The 10,496-nt window shown below is 40.8% G+C and overlaps 1 protein-coding gene across 1 annotated transcript in view; it reads right to left on the bottom strand.

Annotated features, from left to right (window-relative positions):
- Window positions 1-4,593: 4,593 nt before the first annotated feature.
- Window positions 4,594-10,496, bottom strand: part of SMARCA1 (SNF2 related chromatin remodeling ATPase 1) — a 71,497-nt gene continuing 65,594 nt past the window's right edge. The window contains exons 24-25 of the mRNA XM_022561509.3: window positions 7,763-7,873; window positions 4,594-6,637 (exon numbers count right to left, since the gene is read on the bottom strand). Of these exons, the coding sequence (XP_022417217.1) occupies window positions 6,566-6,637; window positions 7,763-7,873 (183 nt within the window). The 3' untranslated portion in view covers window positions 4,594-6,565. The remainder of the gene's footprint in view (window positions 6,638-7,762; window positions 7,874-10,496) is intronic.

The following is a 10,496-nucleotide window of genomic DNA, read 5'->3' as shown; positions in this document are numbered from 1 at the left end:
TCTTTCTGGATTCATTCCCTCTGAAGCTGGTAGCTGTGAGTTCTTTTCTCATAGTAGTGGCAAATTCTGAGATTTGATTTTGGCCTAAGGGAAATGCTACGCTATTCATCCTGCTTTGGTTCTGAGTTCCAGGCTGCCTCTACCCTAAGCTGCCTTGTGATCAAGCCCAGCTCAGTAGAGTCCTGAACTAGGGTTTGGAGCCAATGTGCAAGTTAATAAAATGTTAGTTTGCATTCTTTTGACACTCTTTCATGCATATGCATCCCTTGTGGAACACCAAGAGTGGTAGGGCCAAGGCACAATTTAAGTATTCCTGAGTTCCCTGGCCTAATACCACCATAATTCCATCCCTTAGTATTACCTGGACCTTATCTCCACTCCTAACACGGACATGGTCTCAGTAGACAGAACAGAACTATGTCCCAGAAACGGACATTTAGAGAGCAAAGTCCCACAAAAGAGATTGAGGTTCAGTTTCCAGACTTGAAGCACTATTCTGCAAGCACAGACTATAATCTCCCACGAGTAACAGGCGGGTGTTGGTATTGGTGCAAATCATCATTTTTGGAGCTAGCCTTGTTCCTGACTTCAAAGTGCAGAAGCAGCAAGGTCTGCAACACGACCTAGGTCTCCCTAAAAGAAGCAGTGTGACATTTTTGGCCTGTTGGATGGTTAGATCCAAACAGTCATATGGCCAACTAGATGGCAGGTCCAGATTCTGTTCCTCTTAATCTTGTTTTAACATGCACCCAGGGATAAAGACAAAATGATGATGAGATAAAATTCTGGGGTATCGTGTGTCTTCTCTGAAGTTTTCTGAGTCCCTTCTCCACCATATGTTCTCACGCTGACTCTGATTTGGGCATCATCTAAATCCTAATCTACGAATTTGTAGAAAGAAGATAAAGGGACAGAGTAACAAAAAATAACTGTTAGTGATTTGCAAGGTTTAATCAGGAGACAACACATGCCTTGCAATGGCTGTTATGATCACGTATCTTCAGTGAGCATTGGCCAAGCTCCAATCGTGGTTGTGGATTTCAGAGACTTCCACAGTGGGATGCAATCACTGCAGGGAGGTAGAGCTCACCAGTAACAAAGATTGAGGGCTTTACTGCCTGGGGAAGGTAGCCTCGTGGACTGAGTTGGAGAGGAAAATTTCAGGAAAGAAAAAACAAGTCCAAAAGTCAAAAAGACTTTAAATAATGCCTATACCTAGAATGCCCTGGCTGTGAGAATTGGATTGGCCCAGACACAGTGGAAGGCCTTTACCAGGTAACATGATTACAGGATATTTTAAATGAACTAAAAACTCTTGTCCAGGAGATAATTTGAGCTCTAGGAGTGACGGAAGGCAAACTAGGAAAGAATTAGGAAATTAAGGAAAAGAAGAAACACTGAGGTCTCAGAAACCATGATGGACACATACGAAAGGAGAAAAGGGCGTACAAAGACATAACCAGACCTAAATGTAATCGGCTATCACGGATGTAAGGGCGGCCAGGAAACAGCAGATGGAACACCATGCCGACCTTAGTAGAAAAGGGGTAAATTACCATATGTTGGCAATGCTCTCATATGGCCAGTACAAAAACTAAGCGGCATTTGGAGACTTACAGTTGATTCTAGAACAGAGGTAAATAAGGTATCAATCCCAATTGAGAGGATGGTCACATACCAAATACTCTAGCAAAGATGGGGCCTTATTCAAAGATCTTTTCTGTCTTGGATATAGCAAATAGGCTTTAGTGTCTACCACTGAAGGAGATATGTTAGCTCAAAACTGTATTCATGATGAGAGGTAGACAGTTGGACATAAATAGTACTCACCATCAACCTCCCATAGATATATGGAGACCCTAAAAAATAGGCCACATAATTTGATAGTCCTACATATAGACAAATCTAGTATCATGTCACAGAAGGAAGATCAGAGATTAGCCAAGCATACCTTGGGGGCAATATGGAAGGCAAGGTTGAAAGTCAAGGGAAAGATATAGCTTGAATCTGACTACAGTGGCCTAGATGAGAGTTTCCCCAGTGGGAAAGCAATGTATCAGGAAAGGGACAAATAATCAGGTCACTAGACCAACAGATGAAAAAGAAAAGCCTGCTATCACCAGGCTTCTGTAATGGTTACATGGCACAGTACAATGAGAAAGGCCAACACGTGGTCCACTTACCTAAACGAACCAGTGCTACAGCAAAGGGGCACCAACCAGCATGGAGAACACTTAAAGAGACAATAGCCCGGGTACTAGCTTTGGCCATACCAAAACTTGGGAACCTTTAACTTCTGCCTGATAATAATTCCCAGTGCCGTAGCTATCAGTGATTCTTACAAGAAAGTCTGGCTTGTTAATGGAGAGAAATGAGAACCCAGTACTTTGTACCAGTGCAAAATATCCTGGGCCAGTCACATCACACACTGTCCACACAGGGGTAGATCTTCTAAGAACAGATCAATGATATACTATCCAGTCATTATTCTCCTTAAACACACCACACCTTTTTATGAAATAACTAAGGGCTAAGAAGAGCTATGCATGCAAGGTGAGTGTATTAATTTGGGTTTCCTCAGAAGCAGACCCTGAGACAAAGATTCTAATGCAAGTAGTTTATTTAGGAGTTGGCCCCAGAAAACACTCAAGACAGGAGTGAGGAAGTGAGACAGGGAAATGAAAACAGTCAATAAGGAGCATGTTATCAACACAGCCACTACTGCGGGAGACTAAAGCTTCATCCCACGAGTAAACTCTGGGGAACCATACAGATGACATACCTTAGAGTGACCTTGCTTAAGGGGCGCGAGAGCTGTTGCACTTACACACCAACTCCAATCAGCTTTTGGTCGACAGCCACTCTGAGGTGTTAACCCTCTTCCAGCCTGCTGTGCAAAGGGTAGAAAAGCCTTCAAGGCCTCTGATAAAGTCCTCAGATAAAAAGATACTGGCAGTTAGAAATCAGCTGGAGCACACAGAAATAATACGGTGGAGGGATAGGGAACAACTACATGTACCTGAACCACAGGAAAATCTCACCCCTTGTCTATTGGGGAGGGTAGCTTAGGCAGACTAAATGAAGGAGACACGGGGTAGAATACTGATAGGAGTTTGAAATTTGATGGCAACTGGAGGATATCAAAAAAACACCTGGAGAGAAAGCATGCGCACAGCAGCATCATCATTGAAACTGGCCCGGGAATCTGTGCTAGCTGCATTGGCTACTGCACCATAGAGGAGAAACAATAGACCACACTGGGGACCTTTGCCAATAACTGGGAAAAACAGCATTTCATTTTGGTGACAGTAGATAGTTTCGCGAGTTAGGTAGAGGCTTTTCAAACCAAACACCCAGCAACTAAGATAGCTGCAAAGATTCTAGTCCAACGACTTCTCTTAACTAGGAGGTCTCATATAATGGACCAAATTTGGGGGCATATTTCATGGGAGAATGTGTAATCTGATAAGAATCCGGGTTTTCCAGACAGCATAAGCACTGGTAGGCCAGGGAGCCAGAAGGAACTGTGTGATAAAGACTGAGAGACAAGCAGCTATGATGAAAATGAGAGATTTCTGAGGTCTCTGCCTTCTTTTGATTCTAAGGAAATTAGGGCCCGAGTATCCAATGGATCAAAACAGACGCTTTACTAGGGCCTCTGTGGGAGCCTGAGGGTTACTGGGAAACCTATTCACCTCTTGTCTTCTACAGAGAGGCCCTGAGTAAAGGAAACCACTCAGAGTCCCTGTACTTCTACTCACTTCCCACCTTCCCATTCTCCAAACAAAGAAGCAGGTTGGGTCAGATTCCAGTACAATCTGTAGACCGCTTTCACTGGTGGGCTGCATCACTGTGCATTTGTCAAATTGTATTCATAGATACAGCGCTCTCTTCTGCTGCTTCTGGTCTCTGAGCAGCTGACTCAGTAAACTGACTATCCTGCTCCCTCAATCCAACACGGCAGCCAGGTCTAGTGTTACTATCCTATCAGTCTCGGCCTCTTGTGTGAAGTGGGATTTATTTGTTGGGAGTTTTAAATCTTCTGTGACACTTTAATTTCTCTGTGGAAAACTGACAATAAGAGGGGTTTCAAATAGAGACTTGGGGCATTCTGCATCCCCAACATTGTATTGTTTGGACTGTGCTACCATCAGGTGTTCACTGTATGGACCTCCTTGGTAGGCTATGTTCAACAATGACGCTGTACATAATCTAGGAGACCTAGATTTCACATCTCTTTGGTCCAAGAAAGAGCCATGATATAGCCAGGGAAATGGCCCCATGAAAAGACTGACAGAACTTACCTGCAGATTTTCTCTCTTAAAGTAGATGGTCACATACAGCTTAGCCATTAACCCCTTTGGGTTAACAGAGAAAGAACAAGAAGTAGAGATTGTTAAGCTTCCGTGAAAGAAGTTCAAAGACCCTAATTGTACCTGCTCCCACCCTCCATCTTCATCTCTCCCCAAGAAATGGTGAACTGATTGATTGGAGTCCAGTACCCTCACTGGGCTATTTTTCAGTGCACAGAACTTGGGGGTATTAATAAGACCCTCTAAGGTATAATTTTCTCCATCTCAGATGACTGGAACTTTTAATCTCATTGGAGTGGAAAATTCCAAGATTTCATTTTGGGCTTAATAGTTCTGGATTGAAGTTTGGAGCCAAAGCACCAGCTAGTGAAGTATTACTTTGCTTACCTTTGCTTCTTTTGTGGACCTTATAGAAAGGGCAGTTAGGCCAAGGACAGATTTGGATATCTCTGGGTCCCTTGACCTAATATCATTGTAAACTCATCTCTTAGTAGCACCCTAATTTCAACCAACCTCCAACAGAGTACAAGAGTCTAAGTCCTAATAGTGGAAAGAGTAAGAAGAATCCTATCAGGAGCATGGCAGTAAGAAATATGAAGTCTGGACAATGAAAAAAGACTTGGAAGAGTCCAGCAGACAGTGGGTTGTCATTCTAGAAGATCTATTCATATGTTGCAGAACCCCAATGAGAATGAGGATGTGAAAGACGCTGACTTGCACTCAGGGCTACCCAAGGTTTGCCAGTGGTACACTAAATAGAGTCCGATAGGAAATGCAAAAGATCTTGGGAGGGGGAGAGAGCAACTCTTTAGTGGCCCCAATTTTGTTTTGATAAACACCACTGTCCTGCATTCCCAGCTTTGCTTATTTGCCATGTGTTTCACACTAGGTTCTGATCCATTTTCCCTGTTCCCTTATAACCTGACCTTGACTCTGATTAATCACACACTAACGGTTTCGTGTGACAGCCCCTGTGGCAGGGGCAGTAACGTAAAAACATTCCATTTGTTTCCCTACATTTGCCAGTCCTCTTGCACATACACAGGACCATGTGACTAGTTTTGGACAATGAAATATAAATGGATGTGACATTTGTCACTTCTGGGCTGAGGCAATAAAGAGCCTATATGCGATTCTCCAGCCTCTTTTTCTCCTACAGCGGCAGCTGAATAGGCCACATGTTCCAGATGGTACAGCTGTAAAACAGCAGAGCCTCAGTCAGCCTGGAGCCTTGAGGGACTGTGTGGAGCAGATCTCCTCCCAGCGTGGGGTCTGTGGCGTGGGAAAGGTAGAAGCTCTTGGTGTGCAAAGCCTCTGACGCTCTGAGATTACCTGTTATCTGACCGTACTTGTATTCCTATGGAAGACCCTCCCCCTTTCTTCTGCATGCATAGCACTTACTTCATACTCTTAACTTAGTTGTTAATAAATCTACGTGTTATACCCAGACTCCCCTGGACTGGCTCTATGGGACAAAAGATCAGGCACAAGTCAGCAAGCAAAGCTTTAACTTTCAACCAAATACATAGTTGTGAGCAATTGAATTCGGTAAACACAACTATTTTCTACTGCACAAAAAACAGGAAATAATTAAATTTCTTATAGACGTTTCTTTATTATACTTTCCCACTTGAATATTTAGAGAATAATTTAAATGTAATGCATACTGACAGCAAGCACAGTATCAAATATTAGTTTTTTAAATTTTTTCTGTTCTCACCCTTTATTCCTTTAGGAAAAAAATATTTAGATGACCTCAAAGAAACAATTATTATGCTAATTACAGTATGCAGTAACACGTACAAGCCCATACTCAATAGAAAAGAAAGCAACAAAGAAGTGAAAAAGTCTTTCTCCTCAAATCATTTTAATTCAATTTTCCACAGCCATATAAATTTAAAGTATGAAACAACAATAATACAGCTATAGAATCTAGGTTCTCTTTCAAAGCAGCGGCATATAAAACATAGAAAAGCTAAAACCTCAGCACAAGCTTCAAAAGAACAAGGACTGAGAGGATTTTGATGAAGACATGAAATGCACAAAATACAGTACACAAAAATACTAGAATGCATAAAATATAAAGCTACACATTTCATGTAGAAAGCATTGTAAAATATATAAAATATGCAAGAAATCAAAACCAAAGAGATTTTTCTTAGAGTACCATGAATACACTGGAACTGGCATTAGCATTTGAAGATGGGAACAAGAAAATAGCAGTTTCCCATTTAAAACTTTATTTCTAGGCTTTAGGATTTCACCTTCTTGACATCCTTCTTTCCAGAGCTCTCAGTAGCTGACTCTGCTTTTCTTTTCTGTGACTAAAATGGAAACAGATTTAATGTTCTGCTCCAATATGCACATTTTTAAATGGCCCAACAATGTTAAATCTAGGATGTAAATGCATTAAAAAAAAATTTTAACATGAATATTCACTTAAATGTTATACTCACATTTAATGTTCTATATAGCCCAACAAACTATGTAACCCAATGTAAAATAACCTCCAAACATGTTTCTTTTTAAGAAAAGACATAAAATACCCATCAAAAATAGTCATCAAGTTTCTACTTACACATGGCACTATAAATGTATGCTTATCTTAAAGAACTACTTAATACTTAAAGTTTTCCGGGAAAAATGTTATTTATGAGTGTATTATTTTTTAAATCTTATGACAGATGTTAACATACCATATTTCATATATTCTATGATGCACATTTGTTTCCCACTTTAGCATCTCTGAAATCGGGATGCATCCTATAATTGATGACAAATCATAGTTACTTGGCAGCAGTTCTTCTTAGTGGCACATAAAATAATGCTGTGTCTTACAATGGAAGGCATCTTAGACTTGATGAAATATGGTAGTTTACTTAACCACACTCAAATAATATGATCTATTAAAGAGTATTTGAAATTGTAACTATACAAGGCAACCTGACTGAATTAAAATTAAGTCATCTTATTATTCAACAGTTAACTTATTACCAAGTAAACCAAGTAAAGCTTTGCTGTCTCCTCAAAGTTCTTATTTGCACTCATAGTTCCACAAAGATCAGAAAACTTATTTGATCAAATCAGAACTCCCAGTTTCAAACTCAGTCCCACTCCACACCACCCCTCTCCTACTCCCCATGACAACTCTGGTCTCAATTCAAAGGATTTTACTTGCATTATACTTCTGCTTAAAAGTCATGAGGAATTTTTTAAAATACTGAGCCCTGCTACTCCCTGTTACGGGAGTTCCTAACCATATGTTCTACAAACAAGTAGGCAGCATGTGATTGTAGTGTAATTCTTCTTCTGTCAAAAAACAAATCAGCATTTCATAAAACCAGTTTTTATAATAGGTATCACTATGGCATTAAACATAATATAGGCATTTTAATTATGTAAAAAAAATGGGATCTACCTAAAAGTTAGGAAAATGCTGAAAATTTTACCATTGGAGTTTTAGTTGCCCGTTTCTTCTTTTCTGCTCTCTCTCTTTCCTCAATTTCCATATTTTCTTTCTCAATCAATGAAATCAGAGTATTACAGCGTCTCTGGAATTCCTAAACCAATTAATACAAGACTTTTAATTTCTTCAACCCCGGCACAATCTTTAAAAAGTGGTAATTCTTTAACTGTATCATTTTTGTGACACAGAATTTCTAAGTTGGTATTCTTCAGAACAATATTCATACAGAGTATATTCCACCAAAAATATGAGAAGTGGATAAATATCATTCAGTGGGTAAATGGGTAAACAAACTGTGGTACATCCATACTTTGAAATACTACTCAGCAATAAAAAGGAAAGAAATATTGGTATATGCTACAACCTCGATGAACCTCAATGGAATGACGCTGAGTGAAAAAAGCCAATCTCAAAAGGTTACATACCATATTGTTCCATTTATATAGCATCCTTAAATGGAAGTTTAGAAATGGAGAACATATCAATGGTTGCCAGCGGCTAGGGAAAGGGGGGAGAGTGGGTGTGACTATAAAGAGCTAGCACAAGGAAGTCTTGCGGTGGTGCTAGTTACACGTATCTACGTGTGATAAAATTGCACTGAACTACACACACGTGTGTGCGCACACACCCCCCCACACACACAAGTGCATCTATAACCAATGAAATCTGAATAAGCTCTGTGGATGGTACTAATGTCAATTTCCTGGTTGTGACACTGTACTGTATTTATGGAATATGTTACCATCTGGGAAAACTTGGTGAAGGGTGCATGGGCCCTCCCTGTACATTTCTTTACAACTTCCTGTGAACTGTAAGTATTTTGAAACAAAAAGTTAACAAAAATCACATAAACAAAAAAATAAGAGGATGTCCTATTGTCAAAGCACATTTTGGAAGTACTCAGTTTACAAAAGTCAAACAGATTTCTTCTCTACAGGGCTGCTCATAGCCTTTAAGTTCCTAATGAGCACTGTCAACCACTAGGGTAGGCGATGTAAGAAGCAAGCAATTCCCCAAGCTATTCAAACAGCAGAACTCCCTTCTCAAAGGACATCTTGTGGGATCAGAGTTCTGAGGAGGGCGTCTCAGGAAACACTGATGCATTTGTTAATTCAGAGCAAGCAATAGCTGAAAAGACTCCGCATTAACCTTGCCACTACCTATATTTCACTGCCAGCAAGTCAATGCATCCAAACGATAAACAGTTTTTATGAACATATGATGAGCATTAAACATATGATTAGTATGGACGCTCATATATATTAACCCTGTACACTTTGCTGTATTTTAAAGGTAAATAAGTTTAATATCAAAGGATAAATAACATTTAAAAATGATTTCTTTTTTGTATAAGCAAAAATATCTGGGGGTTCCCTGGCGGCGCAGTGGTTGGGAGTCCGCCTGCCGATGCGGGGGACGGTGGTTCGTGCCCCGGTCCGGGAAGATCCCACATGCCGTGGAGCGGCTGGGCCCATGAGCCATGGCCGCTGACCCTGCACGCCCGGAGCCTGTGCTCCTCAACGGGAGAGGCCACAACAGAGAGAGGCCCGCGTACCGCAAAAAAATTAAAAAAAAATCGGATAAAATATAAAGCAGCTAAACCCTCAAATAAAAATGTAGATTTATTGGCAATTAAGAACTCCAACTAAAAAATGGTCCAAGTACAAGAATAGAAAACTCATAGGACTCCCCTGGTGGTCCAGTGGTAAAGAATCGCCTTCCAATGCAGGAGACGCGGGTTCCATCCCTGGTGGGGGAACTAAGATCCCACATGCCGCGGGGCAACTAAGCCCGTGTGCCACAACTACTGAGCTTGCGCGCCTCAACAAGAGAGCCTGTGTGCCGCAAACTACAGAGCCCACGCACCACAACAAGAGAGAGAAAACCCGCATGCTGCAACTAGATAGAAGCCCGAGCACCGCAACGAAGAGACTGCGTGCCATAACAAAAGATCCTGCATGCCTCAACGAAGATGCTGTGTGCCGTGACTAAGACCCGATGCAGCCAAAAAAATTAATAAAAATAAATAAATAAAATAAATATTTTTAAAAACTCATAAAAAATTAAAATGTCCATATATTAAAATTTTTTCAAAGAAATGCAAAGTAAAACAATGATATATTTATTAAATTAGCAATGACACGTTCATGCAAGTGTGTGTGTGTGTGTGTGTGTGTGTGTGTGGTGTGTGTATCTGGTGTTGGCAATAAGATGAAATGGGAGCTCTCATTCATTGATGATGGGATGCCAAAGTTAAAAATTGTGCCCTCCACAAAATCTGCAAGTTGAAGTCTTAACATCCCCGCAGTGTGATTGTGTTTGGAGAGAGGGCCTTTATGGAGGTAATTAAGGTTAAATGAAGTCATAAGGGTGGGGCCCTAATCCGATAGGTCTGGTATTACAAGAGGAAGAGACACCCAGAGATCCCTCTTCTCTCTCTCTCTCTCTCCACTCACACAGAAAGGGTCATGTGAGGACACAGCAAGACGACCCCATCTACAAGCTAGGGAGAAAGGCCTCACCAGAAACCAATCCTCCCGGCACCCTGATCTTGGACTTCCAGTCTCCAAAGCCATGAGAAATTTGTTTAAGCCACCCCATCTACAGTACTGTGTTATGGCAGCCCAAGCAGACTAAAATAATATCTTTCTAGAGAGCAATTTGGGAATATCGATGATACATCTTAAAAATTTCATACTCTTTGAATGAACAATTCC

The sequence above is a fragment of the Delphinapterus leucas genome, chromosome X (genome assembly GCF_059928025.1).
Source record: "Delphinapterus leucas isolate spDelLeu-1000000601 "Yukka" chromosome X, BTC_Dleu_Yukka2, whole genome shotgun sequence".
NCBI classification, from domain to species: domain Eukaryota; kingdom Metazoa; phylum Chordata; class Mammalia; order Artiodactyla; family Monodontidae; genus Delphinapterus; species Delphinapterus leucas.
Note: the sequence above shows the minus strand (reverse complement) of the source record. Positions and strands in the feature narration are given on the sequence as shown.